Source organism: Dysidea avara, chromosome 2 (genome assembly GCF_963678975.1).
Source record: "Dysidea avara chromosome 2, odDysAvar1.4, whole genome shotgun sequence".
NCBI classification, from domain to species: domain Eukaryota; kingdom Metazoa; phylum Porifera; class Demospongiae; order Dictyoceratida; family Dysideidae; genus Dysidea; species Dysidea avara.
The window spans coordinates 30,499,584-30,516,454 of NC_089273.1; the positions used below are offsets into that span (position 1 = coordinate 30,499,584).

General features: G+C 36.7%; 1 protein-coding gene across 1 annotated transcript in view; it reads right to left on the reverse strand.

The window, feature by feature from the left end:
- Positions 1-16,871, reverse strand: part of LOC136244289 (uncharacterized) — a 102,570-nt gene that overhangs the window by 41,109 nt on the left and 44,590 nt on the right. The window contains exons 4-7 of the mRNA XM_066035841.1: positions 6,800-8,844; positions 4,404-4,439; positions 4,322-4,355; positions 2,183-2,239 (exon numbers count right to left, since the gene is read on the reverse strand). Coding sequence (XP_065891913.1) covers positions 2,183-2,239; positions 4,322-4,355; positions 4,404-4,439; positions 6,800-8,844 — 2,172 coding nt within the window. The remainder of the gene's footprint in view (positions 1-2,182; positions 2,240-4,321; positions 4,356-4,403; positions 4,440-6,799; positions 8,845-16,871) is intronic.

Sequence of the window (16,871 nt, forward strand, 5' to 3'; positions counted from 1 at the left end):
GAAGAAGCTGGCCATTTAGCATGATGGTTACCATGCCAGGACAAGTGCCCAACATTGTTTACATGGTCTAAACGCCACAGCCTAATGTATGCACATGAAATTTAATTTAAGGAGCATGGTACTTGGGTCTCGATCAAATCGATCAATGGTCCACTATTGCTCACTAAGAGATACTCTAGAGTATAGACCTAAGACCAGTAAGTCTTCTTAGCTGTTTTGTTTGAATTTTTAATACATCGCCCAAGGTCCGTGCCGGTTTGCCAAGCCTTTCTTGCCATCGTGATATACAAAATGTCCATTTTCAATCTGATAATTTGCTGACACCCGGGACTAGGCCCGGGTAGGCCTGGGTTTAGTTACACCACTGCTAGTAAGCAATACATTGTGCCTAATTTTTACCCCAAATTTTAGTTATTCAGAGTCTGTGGTTACCCCTTGTCACTGTGATTCGTACGTATCAAAGGTTTAATGTTGGTGCATATACATACCAATTGGCACACTATAAGTCCTATATTACCCAACCATTTATATTAGTTTATAGAACTTTGCGTGGCCAAGATCAAAGGAAAAAGTGTACTTTAAATTTCATAAAGTACACTCTCAGCTGGCCAACAGCTTCATCAACCACAAAGAGTGTTTTATTGCACCGCAAAGAGTGCTTTATTGAACGAATAAAGCACTCTTTGCGGTGCAATAAAGCACTCTTTGTGGGCAATAAAGCACAGTTGCCCACGTGCCTTAGTGTAGGCTAATAGCCTATGGGGCTCGCGCCAGTACGACTAATCACCCAAGCCAGTGAAGGCTGATAGTCTCGCCGCGCTGAGTGATCAATCACCCCAGCCAATACGAGTTGTACCACTAGATTGCTTTTATAGACATACCTAAATGCTTCGATGATAGGTGGGAGAAGGTAACGTAAACGGACAAGTCCTGGAGGTATCACGGAAATACTTCACCATGTGACTCACAATAGAATCAATTGTGGGTTGCGAGCAAAACCTGCCAAAAGACGCAATGAACGTCTACCATGCCAAACTATGGTGAACTACGCGTGAGTTACTTTGTTAAACTGGTTTGTGTGTGTTCAGGCTGCTAATAGTTTGTGCAATGTGTGTTAATTACGAGTTCTAGTGTATGGTGAAGCTACACGAGTAGAAAGTTTCATAAATCATTTAAAGCATAGTCTTACTCGTGCTATATGAAAAATAAAGTACTCGTCGCTTGGCCTCGATGCTAATAAAGCACTCAGCTTCGCCTCGTGCTTGATTAGCATCTCGGCCGCAAGCCTCGTACTTTATTTTTCATATATCACTCACGGCTATGCTTTAACATATACGTAATGGTGAATAACGTACGTGTGATCAAAATGAATTATTTTTCAATGGCTAACTTTAAACAATTGTTTGCAAGCTAAAAGTTATTATTATCCATACACAAAAAGTGGCAAAATTGTTAGTTAAACACAGAAATTAAAGAAAAAGTTTGAAACTCCCCTTTGAAGCAAATGTTACTGCGCATGCCATATTAGCACACATAGAATGCATACAGAGTAGGGCTCAAATGAACTTAAGTGATTTGAGGTTGCTCGAACTAACGTATGTTCGAATGTGGGTAGAACAGTTCCGGCTATACAGTAAACCTATCAATCCTTGATTTTGTGGGGGAAGCTAGATGTATATGGTATTTTGTTGTTATGTATTAATGGTTTAGTAGTGCCATGCCTATAAAGTAAACTGTCAGGTTTTACGGTTTCTGCGTTGTGCTAGCTACTTGTCTCAACTGTATAACAGTAGCATTATAATTATATACAGGCTGTGCTCCTTTACCCGTATTTAATCACAGTCACAATCAGTAGTACTGTATATAAAATGCATTTAAAACCTAGTAATCATGAGTATTTTTACTTGTGGTATTGAATTTCAAATTTTCTCAGTAAAAATTTTGTGTCAGTACAACTGTGTGTGCTGCATACTTGCATTTACGTAATATGCTGTGATTTGTGTAATTCTGCTGGTATACAGGAACTAGTTTTATTTACAAGTTCGAAAGATTTGTGAGCCTTAGTTAATGAATGTCCGAAGCCTGACAATCCTAGTTCGTTTGGGCCCGATACTAACTGACACTTTGTATGATGTAGTATAAACTTTATGTGTACTGTGTATATGACATAGCCACTCCTTACATTTTCTAGCTAACTTCTGTTTCTTTGAACAATGTGGTGATTCCCGAGACTCCCTCACTACAATAGCAAAAAAAAACACTGTTAAATTCTAAAAGGCTTTACATCAAAATTGCTACATACATTACAAATTGTACAAATGCATCTTCTATCTATAGTATGTAAATATGTATGAATGTCCCTCCATCCCCGTAAAATTTAAATTGACCTGTTTATTTGAAGTTCATATACAATGAAATTATTCTTAACGGAAGAATGATATACTAGCTAGCTCTCTGTGGCTTCTTCTGTTCAATAAGTACCATTCCAACAAAGCCATGGCCATTAAATGGTGACACCATCACTTTCACAGTAAGAAAGAAGCTGCTGCTGAAACCAGACTTGCTAATTTTCAACAAAGGATACGTGAAATATTGCAGTCTATTCCCCATTATTGCAGTCTTAATAACCAATCAGGTGTTTCTGTTGGTCAGTACTAGAACTACGTATGAAGTAACTGCTTACCTTAGCCTGAATGACTGTTCTATTTAAGTGCATTACTGTTATGTCACACTTATGTGGATTATATAAAATGTACAAATCTACATCAAATATTCCCTAGAATTCATCTGATAATACCGGCATACATTTTACTACCTACAGGTACAATATTACGTATTACGGAAGCAATACAGATATTTATGTATATTTGTAAATCTTGTGAAAATAATATAGTTGAAACTGGTGGTAGACCTGATTTTCAAAATAAAAGCAATGTTAAAACGACTAAGTCATTCATAGGACTGTGTACCAGCGTTGAAACCGGGTCACTACTGCTGACCCGGATGACCTGACCAGGATTTGACCCAGATGTGACTGGGAATTAATTAAAGCTGAGGTGTGCGATAAGAGCTACGTTTTGGATAGTCTCAAACAAGCGAGACTATGTTTTGAGTGTTCGATTCGTGTTGAGTGAACAAGTAGTTATGTGATAACTAAGCCGGTAAGTTTGAGTGGGTTTGATTCCATGAAGCTACTGTGAATTTACAGACAGCAATAGTGTGCAGCTTCGTGCATACCTAGTATTACAATTTTCCAATATATTAAAGTGGGTGTGGCTCACAAAAGTAGTTATCCTGCTGCAAGACTAGTCTATGTACAACTCGTACAATTATCAATTAGTGGGCATGGCTCCAAGTAAGCTTGCAGACAGCAGCGGACATGATTTTGTACTACAGGCTGCATTTACTAATAAATTGGCGTGGCTGAGCATATGTTTGTAATCAGTGTTGGGCAAGTTACTTTTTACAAGTAACTAGTTACATATTACATATTACTTGCAGCTGAACTATTTAGTTACAGTTACATATTACCCATAAAATAAAGTAACTGTAATAATATTACATATTATATTACTTTGTGTCCATAGCCTTAAGCTGTCACTTGTGAAACTACCACCTTATCACGTGACACGATTGCGTTGTTGGACAATGTGCAAGTCTTGATATAAGTAAGTAGCTGGTGAATAAGCCCCACTTAGTAGGCTTCATTACTTCGTTGTGGCTAGGCGTTACTCAGTGGGTTACTAACGAGATTAGTAACTTCGTTACTTTTAGTAATAATATTACGTAATATTAAATTCGTTACAGTAACTATATTACTTGGGTAACGCGTTACATTTGCAAGTAAAGTAACTTGAGTTATATTACCTGTTTTTATAGCGTATTTCGTTATATTACTTTGTTACCACAAAAGTAATAATATTACGTAACGCGTTACATAAGTAGCGCGTTACTCCCAACACTGTTTGTAATGCAAAGTAGGTGTGGCTCACAAAAGAGAAAAGAGCTGCGGGACTAGTGTTAATAAGTTTCCACATTGTCAAACTAACAATTTCGTTTCTCACAAGATCCAATCTGGGACAGACCCGGATAATCTACAAACCGGGTTGGACCCGGATTACCCAGAGAAAATGTGACCTGGTGACCTGACCCGGATTCAACGCTACTGTGTACACTTCTATGCACTCTTTAACACCACTAGTGTACACATATGTGAGTCTTGAATTTAGCATTTGAACAACCACCAACATAGTTTGTGAACATGCAAGAAAACCAGAAAACCAGAAAACCAGTATTATAATCTATACAAATGTATACATACCATGTGATTTTCTCTTCCATTTCAAAGACAATTCCTATATATGTAGTGCATAATTTTGAGTATACTGAATATTAAGACTCACTTTGGTAGGTTGTGAAGTGATGTTTCGTGCTGAATTCTACATATTGTCAAATAAACAAGTTGTATTAACAAAATATCTACATATAAACATCTACTGTTTAAGTACATGTTGTGTATGAACATACACAAAGATCAAGACACACAGTTGTGTGTCGTGTGGCCAAGAAGCCAACACACATGAGTATATTTACAGGAAGAAAGAAAATGCGATTTTCGCACTTCTGTAGCTCTGTGCTTCCTTTACAAAACATGACAATTTTTGCTGTGGACACGCCTGTCAACATCAGTATTTCACATACCAACTTTGAGTGAAATCGTTTCAAGTGTTTCTGAGATATGTGACTTCAAAAATTGGCTTAGTTTCTTAGTTTCTTTGTTTTTTTCTTCTTTTTTCTTCTTATTTTTTTCCTTTTTTCGCACTTACAAAATCTGCCATAAAATATGAACACCATACCTGATTGCCTTGAAATTTGGCACAGAGAAGGGGGAGTATAAAGGCACATCTTGGTACCAAGATTGGCTGTAATATGATAAATAGTAAAGGAGTTATTAGCGATTATTCACAAAAAATAACACCAATATGTTGTCATGCCTACAGGGTAAACCGCTTATGGAAAGCTGAAAATCGGTTGGTAAATAGATTAACTATTGAACCCCAACCTTTTGTAGTTTGAAAGAAATCGAACTAAAAACCACAAAGATACAACGAAAAAACCAACAGTGTGTAACAATTATGTAATCAAGATTGGCTAATAAAAATAGGCTGTACCTAGAGTCACGGCAATCATGTGAATAAAAGAAATTTAGACAAAAAACCAAAGAAAACAAAAAAAATTGGTTAAAGCGAGCCTCAAACCAGGGACGTTCCGTACTCTAGCCCAGCATCCTACCACTATATCACTGCAGTCCCAGCTACCCTACTCCCTTAGTTTGTACCTTATATATGTCATTCACGAAGAAGCCTACATAAATAACACCAGTAAAGAAGAAACTAAACCTGAACCCTTGCCCTAACTCTAAAGTACGAGACGCATCCCCTAAAGTAGAATGCTCGGGGCATACTACTAGGCGCATCCCCTAACGTTGAATGCTCGGGACATACTACTAGGCGCGTGCCCTAAAGTTGAATACTCAGGGAATACTAGACGTGTGCCAACCCTAGCTCGCCTCACACTCAATAAAAACTTACCTTCATACAACTAGTGTGTAAATTCTGGGTGACTGTGCAGTGACTTTAGCAGCATGATGTCCAGTCACGGTGCCATGACTCTAGGTACAGTGTAAAAAATAACAACTACTTGCCATGCCTACCAGAAAAACCGCTTGGAGTAATGCTTTGACAATCACTGTACAGATTGAGTAATCATCTTAGAAAGGTTCCTCAATGGTGTAGAAGAATCAGACTTAAAGCCACAAAGATACAGCACGAAATCCAACTTGGTGTAGCTATTGCGAGATCGAGATAATCTAATAGAGCAGTCACCTGAAGAGAGATCAACTAGAAACAAGCAACCCGTATTGAGATCAGTTAACAAATCACCCTGTAGAGATATCAGCTAGATACAAGTTACCCTATACAGATCAGCTTCACACAGTATACGTGCTGGAAACAAATCACCATGTAGAGAGATCAGTTAGGAATAAGTCACCCAGTAGAGAGTTTAGCTAGAAACAAGTACCTTGTAGAGAGATAAGCTAGAAACAAATCACTGTGTAAAGAGATCAGCTACAAACAAATCACCCTGTAGAAATATGTGCAGGAAAAAAATCACCATGTAGAGTTGAGCTAGAAACAAGTCAACATGAAAAGAGTTCAGCTACAATTAATGAGAGTTTCAGCTACAGTTCAGTAAGAAGTCACCTTATTACCTACAGTATGTGATTATCATTCATTGTTAAATATACAAATATTTTTTAATCAGACAAAAAGCTATACATAAATTGCTTCTTTTGATTGTTCCATAATTCCTGCAGAAAAGAAAAAAAACAATTTAAAAGGAAGCACCAAAGCCAGTTTATGGCTGGCTTGTGGCTTGCAATACAAAAAGAAGTGATATCTAAACCAAAACAGCTAAGCTGTAAAAAATGACTGCAGCCCCAAAAAAGGCCAGGGTGAAAAAAGATGTGAAATCCAAGGTGGCGGCCATGAAACGGTTGTGATGGTAGGTTAATGGCAAAAAATTTAATAACGACGATTCAGGTGAATTTGCATTGCCTCCTCTTTGCCGTTAACCTACCATCACAGCCATTTCACGGCCGCCACCTTGGATTTCACATCTTTTTCACCCTAGCCTTTTTGGAGGCCGCTCTCTGCTTTTTACAGCTTGGCTGTTTTGGTTTAGATACTCAAATTACACAAAGAAGTGAATGATTCAATAATAATTTTATGTGATTTACTTGTATTATGCTGAGTGATTCTTTAGAAACAAACCACAGTAATTGGTTGTAAGTCATCAACGAAGTTCCACATCCTCCAGTACAATACAACTGACTTGGAACACATGAATACTGAAGGTGGACAATAGCAACATTTTTCATACACTTAATACATGTAAATCCTAATTCAAAACGATTGAGAAGATTAGTTTTGCAACAGATTGTATTTAGTATTTCATTGAATTTGAAACAAAGTACTTGATGACTTTGTTGTGGAATAGCATCACTGTCATATATTTCTACTTGAATGTGGCTAAGTTTATCAGTTAAGATGAAGTACTCATTATTACATCCAAGTTTAATGATGACCAGGTCTTTGTATGCATTGTTGAATTGGACATGCCAACCCTGTTGTTTGGCTACACTGCTTGCAAGAAGGGCTACCATATGGCAAAACACACCACGTGGAAAATATTCATTTTCATATCTGATAAGCATGGTGTCGCCAATTTTATTACCGTAATGTGCTTTTATAGACGGCTCTTGTGGTGCTGGATCTAGAAGAGCAGGCATAAAGAACTCTTCTTCGGATAGTTTTGTCATTATATTCAGATGCTCAAATAATGTAAGGAGGTGTTCAAAAGTCAAGTTGTCATCTTTATCAAATCCTTCATTACAAACTTCATTGGCTAAAAACTTTACTTTAAATATGCCTTGACGTATACTTTCACGCTTTCCTGGCTGATATTTAGGATTGTATTTCAACTTCATGATTTCTGTCAGCTTACGAAACAACCATTCAGGATCACAGAAGACAATATTCTTTAATTCATTTATTTCATTATAGTAAAGAAATATACCCAGTTCATTGAAGTACATGAGAATGTCATCAATATCTACACAATCATCATCTCCATCATCCTTGCCACTTTCATTAAGTTTCACATAACATCTTTTAGCAGTAACAATACAGTCATCTCGTGAAACATATGGTTTACCAGTTAGTCTAACTTCATATTGAAACAATAACCAGCTTAGAGGGACATCATGTTCATTTATGGACATCCTTTCGATTCCTGATCTTATTTCTTGTGCTGCTTCTTCTCTCCCTTTACTGCATATATTTGAAATAGGATGAACCACTGATGTTAATTTATTTCCTTTGCGGTAGATTATATTTAAAGGTGGAGTTTTTAACACATCTCTACAAATTTTCTGATCTACCTCAACTAACTTTCTATTCTGATCAGCCGTAGTTTCACCACATTTATCTAAGTGGGTACCTACCACTAAAAGATCACCAGTGTTTGTAAATGAGTATGTTTTTTCAGTAAAACATTGACAATTTTTAGAGTAGCGCTGAATATTTGCCAAAGCGATATTCATTAATTCCACAGTGGTATAATGTGTCATATTTTTAGACCAGCATTCTCCATTTTCATAATATTCTGACTCAATTTTTGAATCAAGATTTTTTGACATATTGAACACCATGATATTTCCTGTAGAAACAGTAATTAATGCAGGCATGATATCAAAAAATTCAGCCTGTCCACCACTATCATAGCAAGCAATAAAAGTTGTAAGCTGTTTTTTTATTTTTAAATCACTAGCAGGTGCACCTTTGCTGATTGATGGGAAATGAGTAGTAACTGTATCAGGTTTATGCTTCTCTACACATTCAAGTAACGCAGTCTCAACTTTCAAATCAGGCTGGATTACACTAGGCAATGGATTGTCTACAATATCATCCGGTGAGTCAACTGGAATTTTAGTTTCAATGATTTGACGCAACCGGTCAATTTCATCATTTATATTTAATACTTTCCACAACGACTTTGAACTTTTGATATCACTCTTTATTTCAACTCGATCAAGTACCATTGTGCTTTGTTGATACTCATTCAGTCCTTCCAGTTTATGAAGTAAAACTTTCAGTAGTGTTGATTTTCCAGCACGAGAAGGGCCAAAGATGATTATCTTGTGTAGCCTGAGCTTTTCTGAGCCAAGCCTCTGTTTAATAATTTGATATTTCTTGAAGAATAGATGCTTTTTCTTTAGCTTTTCTAAATTGCACAGATATATGCATAAACAATATGTGACCATCTCAGCAAAAGTCTGCCTAGTTCGTACAACGTTTGATTTACAAAAAAATTCTCATTTTTTGTCGTGTCAGGGCCTAATGTATTTCGTGGACTGGACTCACAGACTGGACTCACAGACTGGACTTACGCACTGAGCTGGAAACAGCTTTTAAACAATAATCCAGACATTATCCATCTCTTGCAACACTGGAGACACCACTATAGAGCTACAACTGCTGATACTGCTCTTCCTTACAAGTCAACAAACTAGTGCATGCACTAATTAATTAGAATACACTTACAATTCACGAGTACTAGCAATGATAAAGCGTGATATAGGCTACTGTTGTAGCGTAGATGTTTTCCTTTATTGCTTTGGCACTAGTGCTAGGGTTGTAGAGATGAGCCAGTAATAATTCCTAGCAGGGTAGCTATAGGTGACACCGCCTGGCCGGCAAGGTGATACCAGGGGCCATGCAAATAAACTGGCTCATCACTACAGCCCTAACACTAGTGCTAAGTACTGGAGCAACAAAGGAAAACATCTAAGCTACAACAATAGCCTCTATCACATTTTATCACTACTAGTATTCGTGTATCATAAGTGTATTCTAATTGATTAGTACATGCTCTAGTTTGTTGACTTGTAAGGAAGAGCAGTATCAGCAGGTGCAGCTCGATAGTGGTGTCTCCAGTGTTTCAAGAGATGGATAATGTCTGGATTATTGTTTAAAAGCTGTTTCCAGCTCAGTGCGTGAGTCCAGTCCACGAATCCAGTCCGCAAAATACATCAGGCCTAGTGTCAAAGGAATAGATCACCAAATTTTAGCCTAGTGCTGGACAGTAGGAAGAGTAAGGAAATTGATTTATACAGTAGCTACACTGAACATAAACTACAGGTGCCTACATTCACAGCCATAACTTCCATTTGCATTAGTCTATGGCATTAGAATTTGCTTAAAATAATTATTCGCATGGATTGGCAAATCAACCAAGGTATTTGTAGTTATATCCCTATTGTCAGTTTTGCATATACGCTTGAAGATGGTTTTAATGAAGAAATGAAGACAATTTTGCTTATGTCAACCGCATTGTAAAAACCGCACATGCATTGTAACAAACAGTGCATGTGACATGCATAGCATAGAGGCTACAGACATGAAACAAAATATTTCAACCCTCTATGAGCAGACAAATAAGATGATGCATAGCTTTTATTGATTTGAGTCTTTCTTCTGCTTGATAAAAACTGGTGTATTTTTATAGTATGTGTAATTTTACAAACTTTATATAATTTGTTTTTTAAAATGCATACTTGTGTGAACTAGACAGGTTTTTGCAGAGACGATCACATACGTATTCATTGATTATAATATAGATGTACTGTCTAACATCAGATTGGTAGCAAATTTGGATGATTTAAGCAAAAATTGAATAGGTACAACCAATTTTTGTATATAAGCACTCTGATCTTTCTGATAATTATGTCCAGCCCTAGGATGCAAACATACTGCGCTTACTCTATGATTTCTCTTCTCAATGAGCAATAGCCCGATAAAAACTTGCACATATTTTCTTTGTAGCATGCATGGTTTTACATTTTTTTCTTATTTTGTTATGTTGCACAGTGCTATACACAACATATCACAGGATTATATGGCTTACTTGTCTAACAGTTATACCCACTTTATTACACCTATCTGTCCCCCCCCCCCCACGAATTGTCACAACACTCTTGTCTATTGTTTGCTTTTCATGGCACACTTACTCACTTCTTTCATGATATTCCTTGATATGGTTGGATACTTTATTGCGTGTGCTTGCTAGTTAATATAGGGATGGATATTATTTAGTTATTCTGGTTCTTGAGTCCTCTGTTATATCAGCATTTACATCACTTTATTCTTATACGTAATGTTCAATCTCCGTGTTGTTGGATAAGTGTTCTAGTTATTTGGTGGGTACATGTGGGGTTCCTAGGTATGTACAACTTGGTGGGAAGGGTTTAGCCTTAGAAATCCCTGTGGCTTCAAATTTGGTAATCTATGGTGTTTTCTTCCCAAACCTTATGGAATTGAGAGCCATGATTTGTGGCTGATCATATCACTGGTCTTATTGAATAATTTTATAGGAGAACAATGGAAACCTGCACACCTACCTAAACAACCACCATCCTTGGACGGTGGTTGAGAAGTGAACGTTCCAACCTTGCATTAATGAAACGACACCTTTTGCACCATATCACATGTTTTGGTATACAGAAGATGAACCATTTTAATGATAGTAAAAACTGTCAGGATAGCTTTATAGTTATGCCAATATTTTCTGATAATTTATATAGCCTTAATAGTATTAAATAGCAGTCAATCAACTGTATTAAGATCATTAATTTTGTGTAAATCAACTAAGACACATACATAATTATACACGTAAACAGTATATGTATATGTGATATTACAGTTAGATTTCATACCACAGGGACACACAGAATCTAATAACACAAAGATCCTGCATTGCATTGAATTATTGAAGGGGTAGCTAAGTACAACAAGGGGCATAAATGTTACTGTTAAATTACACACATGCATAAAACTTTTGACCATATGGTACAGCTGTAATTGTCTACATATGTACTATTGGCCTTTATTTAATATCTCTTTGATTCTTTTCTTCATTTTTTTCCTGCTTCACCTTCATCTTTTTGCACACTTTGGAACAAAATGTTATAAATTACAAATATGTACTCTGATCACCTTGAAATTTGGCACACATAAAGGGAGTCCAAAGGCGAATACTAGTATCAAATTTGGTGCAAATCCGATCAATAGTTCAGGTTTTATTACCGATTATTCACGTAAAACAAGATCGATTTATTGCTACGCCTACAGGGTAAACCGCTTCATGGAATGAGTTGAAAATCAATTTGTGGATATATCAATCACTGTAGGAGTGCCTTTTGATGGTTTGAAAGCAATCGAATTAAAGATCATGGAGATATGACATGAAACCGATGGTGTATAACAATTGCGCAATCAAGATTCGTGAATAAAAATACCAATAATTTTCACATCTACCAGGCAAACCACTTGGAACAGTGAGCTGCAAATCGGTATGTAGCTGGAATAGTCATCCTAGAAAGTCCTTACAGTAGTACAGAAGAATTGGAGTACAAACCACTGAGTTATGATTTGAAATCCAACTCCGTATAGCAAATGCAAAATCGGGATACTCTAATAGAACAGTCACCCTAATAGAGCATTCAGCTAGTTTATGATTTACTCAATTATAGAGCTCTTTTACATTGCAAGTTATGTTGTAGGGAGTTCAGCTACAAATAGTTATTCTTATAGACAGTTCAGCTGGAAGCAAGTCACCCTGTAGAGAGTTCAGCTACAAACAAATCACCCTGTAGAGAGTTCAGCTGCAAACAAATCAGCCTGTAGAAAGTTCAGCTACAAACAAATCATCCTGTAGAGAGTTCAGCTACAAACAAATCAACCTGTAGAGAGATCAGCTAGAAACAAATCACCCTGTGGAGAGTTCTACAAAAAAAATCACCGTGTAGAAAGATCAGCTAGAAACTAGACACAATGTACGTAGGTCAAATCAATAAAACCTATACACGACCAGATTCTCCTGTTCATGTGGAGTAAGAAAATCTTTGTTTTGTGTTCGTACAGTGCATAGAGCGTATGTTATTGACGTTAATTCATGATGCGGTAGAAATAAAGTATACCATCCAGGGATTTTTCTAGAAAATAAATTCAGGGGGGGCAATCCGAGTTTTTCAGAAATCGAGGGGGGGGGGGGCAAAACTTAAATTAGGCTAAATTTGTTTTATTGTAGCTAGCTAACCATCAACTAATTTTATGATTTCAAATCAATTTATCATTGTTTCATCATTGGGCAGGTTGAGGGGGGGCAAAATTCCCCCTTTGCCCCCCCCCTCTAGAAAACTACCTGCCGTCGTAATTTCATTATTGGAATGGCCTCTTCTTTGTACACACAGAGACATACAAGGAAAGCACTGTACCTGGTCAATGTGTCAGCTCATGGTGAACAGACTGAGCCATTTGTAGCTTGTTTTACTCATCACTTATGATTGATTAAATAAGCACCTGTACTTTATTTAGTTATATTGTGGCTGTACAAATCAAGTATATTCCTGTTGCAACTGTCTAGCGCTACAACTCTAAAAATATTCATCACAAAGGGCCAATATTTTGGCTGTTCCACTCCTTTGTTACTATAGATGATAGAGTAGTAATAGAATGGAATTTGAGGAATATGCAAAAATGGCTAGTTTTTTGCTCAGCGGGCCATATTACACATGCTACAAACAAAATATGTACACAAGTTTCAATCATTATTCAAGGAAGCAAAAAGTCTCAAATGACCATTTTACTTGTACACTTATGGAGAATTTGAATATCTTTGCTTCAGTTCCTTAGCCACAAGTGTGTATATTTTGTTCATAATGGGTAGATATAAACAAGATTTTTGTTATTTTCCTCTACTTGTATGCGCAAATGACTACAAGACAAAACTATACCATGGTTGATAAACTTTAGGCTAAATCTGCCAAATGCATATGTACCACCTATGAAATTTTTAAAGTATGTTAGACTGACTTAAACAGTTTGTTGGAGTAGCTACTATTAACTGAATATTTGTCTGACTGCTGTATTGGGGTGACTGTTCTATTATAATATCTTGAATTTGATGTAAAAGTCACACTCTATACAGGAGAATATGTTACATGTAGTGGTTTGCTGCACCTGGTATTATACTCATTATTTATTACTAAAGCCTCCAATGTCTTCAAGTCTACAGGGTAGATTCACAGTGCAGTATGTATGTATGTTTAAGAGCTGGGTGGTACTGTACAGGTATATATGAAAATTTCAAAATAGTGATTTCTGGACTTGAAAATGCAAAAACCCAATTTTTGTTCAGCATTCCCTGATCCAGGTGATCATAGTTGTCAACTTCAGTGGAAGCTCATGGAGATGTGGGAAATGGTAGAGGCCAATACAACCAAATCTGCAGAGACACAGCAGAGCAACTACACTGGATAGAACAAAGTGACATTCGCTGTAGGACAAAGAGTGTTCCTAGATAATCTAACATGAGGAAAGCTGGATCCCCCTGGAAACATCATCAGTATCAAAGGACCTCTTCACATTAGAATTACATATGGGATCCACCAAGCGCATAGTACTGTACATGTGAATTGAGTAAGACCAATGTTAACTGGTGAAGCTGACAATTCCTCACATTGTGAGAACTGGTCACCTCCTTTATTTACACACTATGAGAATCCAGTCCCGACCCAAGACAATCAGACCACTCATAATACTGAGTCACTTTCACATTCTCAAGACAACGGAAATGCACTCCAGACCCATCGTAAAGTGACTAGAAGTGGACAAGTTGTTAGACCTCCAGACTATTATGGAGTATCAGGAAATTTTTAAACATAGTTGCACACACACCCAATTTGTAAGTACTGATCATACTTTAGTTTGAAGGGGGAGGTGTGTAATAGGATTAATTATGATATTGATGCATGCATAATCTTGTATCTGGTGATTGACATGTGACCTCCCTCTCTTGTCCATGTGCTTGACTTGTAAGTGTGATTTTTTGTTGTAGCTGTTCTTGAGTTGTTACAATAATGACTGTACAGAAATTAACCATTTTTGCTGTGGAAACTCCCTCAGGGTGGGGAACCTCCCATTTTAAATTTGGCTGAATCTGCTAGACCATCTTTGAGATAAGGGCCTTTAAATTTGTTTTGGTTTCTTCGTATTTTTCTTCCTCTTCTTTTTTCACCGCTTAGAAAAATTGCTATAACTCACGCATGCTTTAGTCGATTTTCCTCAAATATAGAGAGCTGTAAGAATGTAATTTAGCACATTTACAGCCCAAATTTTATACACTTTGGATAAAGATCAAGGGAGTTATACGTGATTTTTGAAATATTTAACAGCGATTTTTTGCAAGGTAAAAGGTAAATGGTTTTGAAGAAATGACTTGAAAATCGATCTATACAATGGAGTAACCATTGTAGTGCAAACCTGTTGTAGTTTGAAAGAAATTGCACTAACAGTCATGGAGTTATAACAAAAACACCAACCATATGTAAAATGTTCACGATCAAGTTTTGCTAATAAAAATGTAATACTTGTCACACCTATCAGGAAAACTAGTTATAACACTCACACAGGTCCGTAGTGGGATAGCACTCACAGAGAATTAGTGTCTTAGCAAAGTAGAACAAGGACATGCTGATTATAATTGGCACAATTTAATCACTTTCGTTTCTTAATGCACCGATTTGCTGTGCACTAAGGTTTTTCATTCTATGAACACTACATGATGTACTGGCCTGTATGCCCAGCTTGTTACAAGTTGGTTACTTAGGGAACTTTACACCTGTGACACTGACAAATGTATCTCATGCATGCAAGTTATCATCCAGAGCTAATAAGCCATTGTTCGATCAATCTACCAGAATTGCAATTTTCAATGGTCACTCCTCAGAACTGTGGGATCTGTCAGATTTATTAAACTTATTAATTTCACTTATAATTGATGTATAAGTATGTTTTATTTCTTTGTTTGTGTGTTTGATTTGTCAGAATGCATTGCAGAAAAAGTATCAACATACTCTACTAGAAAAGTCACATGCGTGATTGTTTTATTAGAGTTACTGACTGTTCTATTAGAGTATATTGATCGTTTTCTGTGTTGACAAGCAAGGATTTACATATGTGACTGGGCCTGCAAAAATAGGGCATGTGGGCACATGATTTTTGCCTACTTTTTCAAACTTTCATCACTCATAATGTTTTGTACCATTTTGCTATGGCAATGTAGTTTTTAGCTCTTAGTAAGCATTTAATTGGCTTTATGATGCAAGTTACAGAAAGCAAATATTCTGTTCCAGTACTGAGATATGACCTGTAGAGTGACAGGGTGTAGTTTGTGCCCACATGCCCTGTTTTCGCAGGCCCGGTCACATATATAGTACAACACAAGTATTCTACCTATTTTGCTAGCATTATGTTCAATGCTTTCAGTCACCTATTATGTTCAACATTATACTAGCATAATTGGTGGGTCTCTATGTGTGATGATTTCTTAAGCATTGTAGAACTTGAACAAACAATATAAATTGACTATTATTAGCAAATGTGCAAACTAGCTAGGCCTCAGGCCCAAATAATTTTGGGAATAATAATAATGGGCCATTTAGGATAATAATACTAGCAAAAGTTCTGAGCATTATTAGCACAATTGTGACCCGCTAAGCAAAACCAGCAGAATCATAAAATGTATTGAAATAAATTGGGTAAAAATCGTGCATTACATAAAATAATTATGCACATATTAATCACTTTGGTATACACTGAAACAAAGCAATAAAATCTATACATCATCAGATTAGCCTGTTCATGGGGAGTAAGAAATGCTTTGTTGAGTGTTCATACAGCAGAAGGCACGTGAGTTATAGGTGTTTATTTGCAACGTGATAGAAATAAAGTTTACCATCATCATTTCATTGTTGAAATGATGTCCTTCTTTGTCTGTAAATATACTTACAGGGAAAACACTATAATAATTTCTTGATGGCAGCTCATGGTGAACAGACTGAATCAAACTCATTGTCTTCATAGCTTGTCCCAGTAGTGAGTTATGATTGATTTAATAAGCACCCATGATAAATTTGCTGTATTGTTGCTGTACAATTATTATTATTATTATTACTAGGACCACGTCACATACAACCAAGTACATACACCAACATGACAGCCCCCCGGTGAGGCTATTAGGTGGTGAAGGCATGATCTCCAAATCATCTCAATATGTCACAGTAGTGACAGATATAACACAATAGTGGGATCGTAACTAAAGGCCACCAGTAGCTAAGTGCCAGTACATCATTGGTGTGGTAATGGCACAGTGATGTGTACAAAGTATATGTATACAAAACATACAGGAGA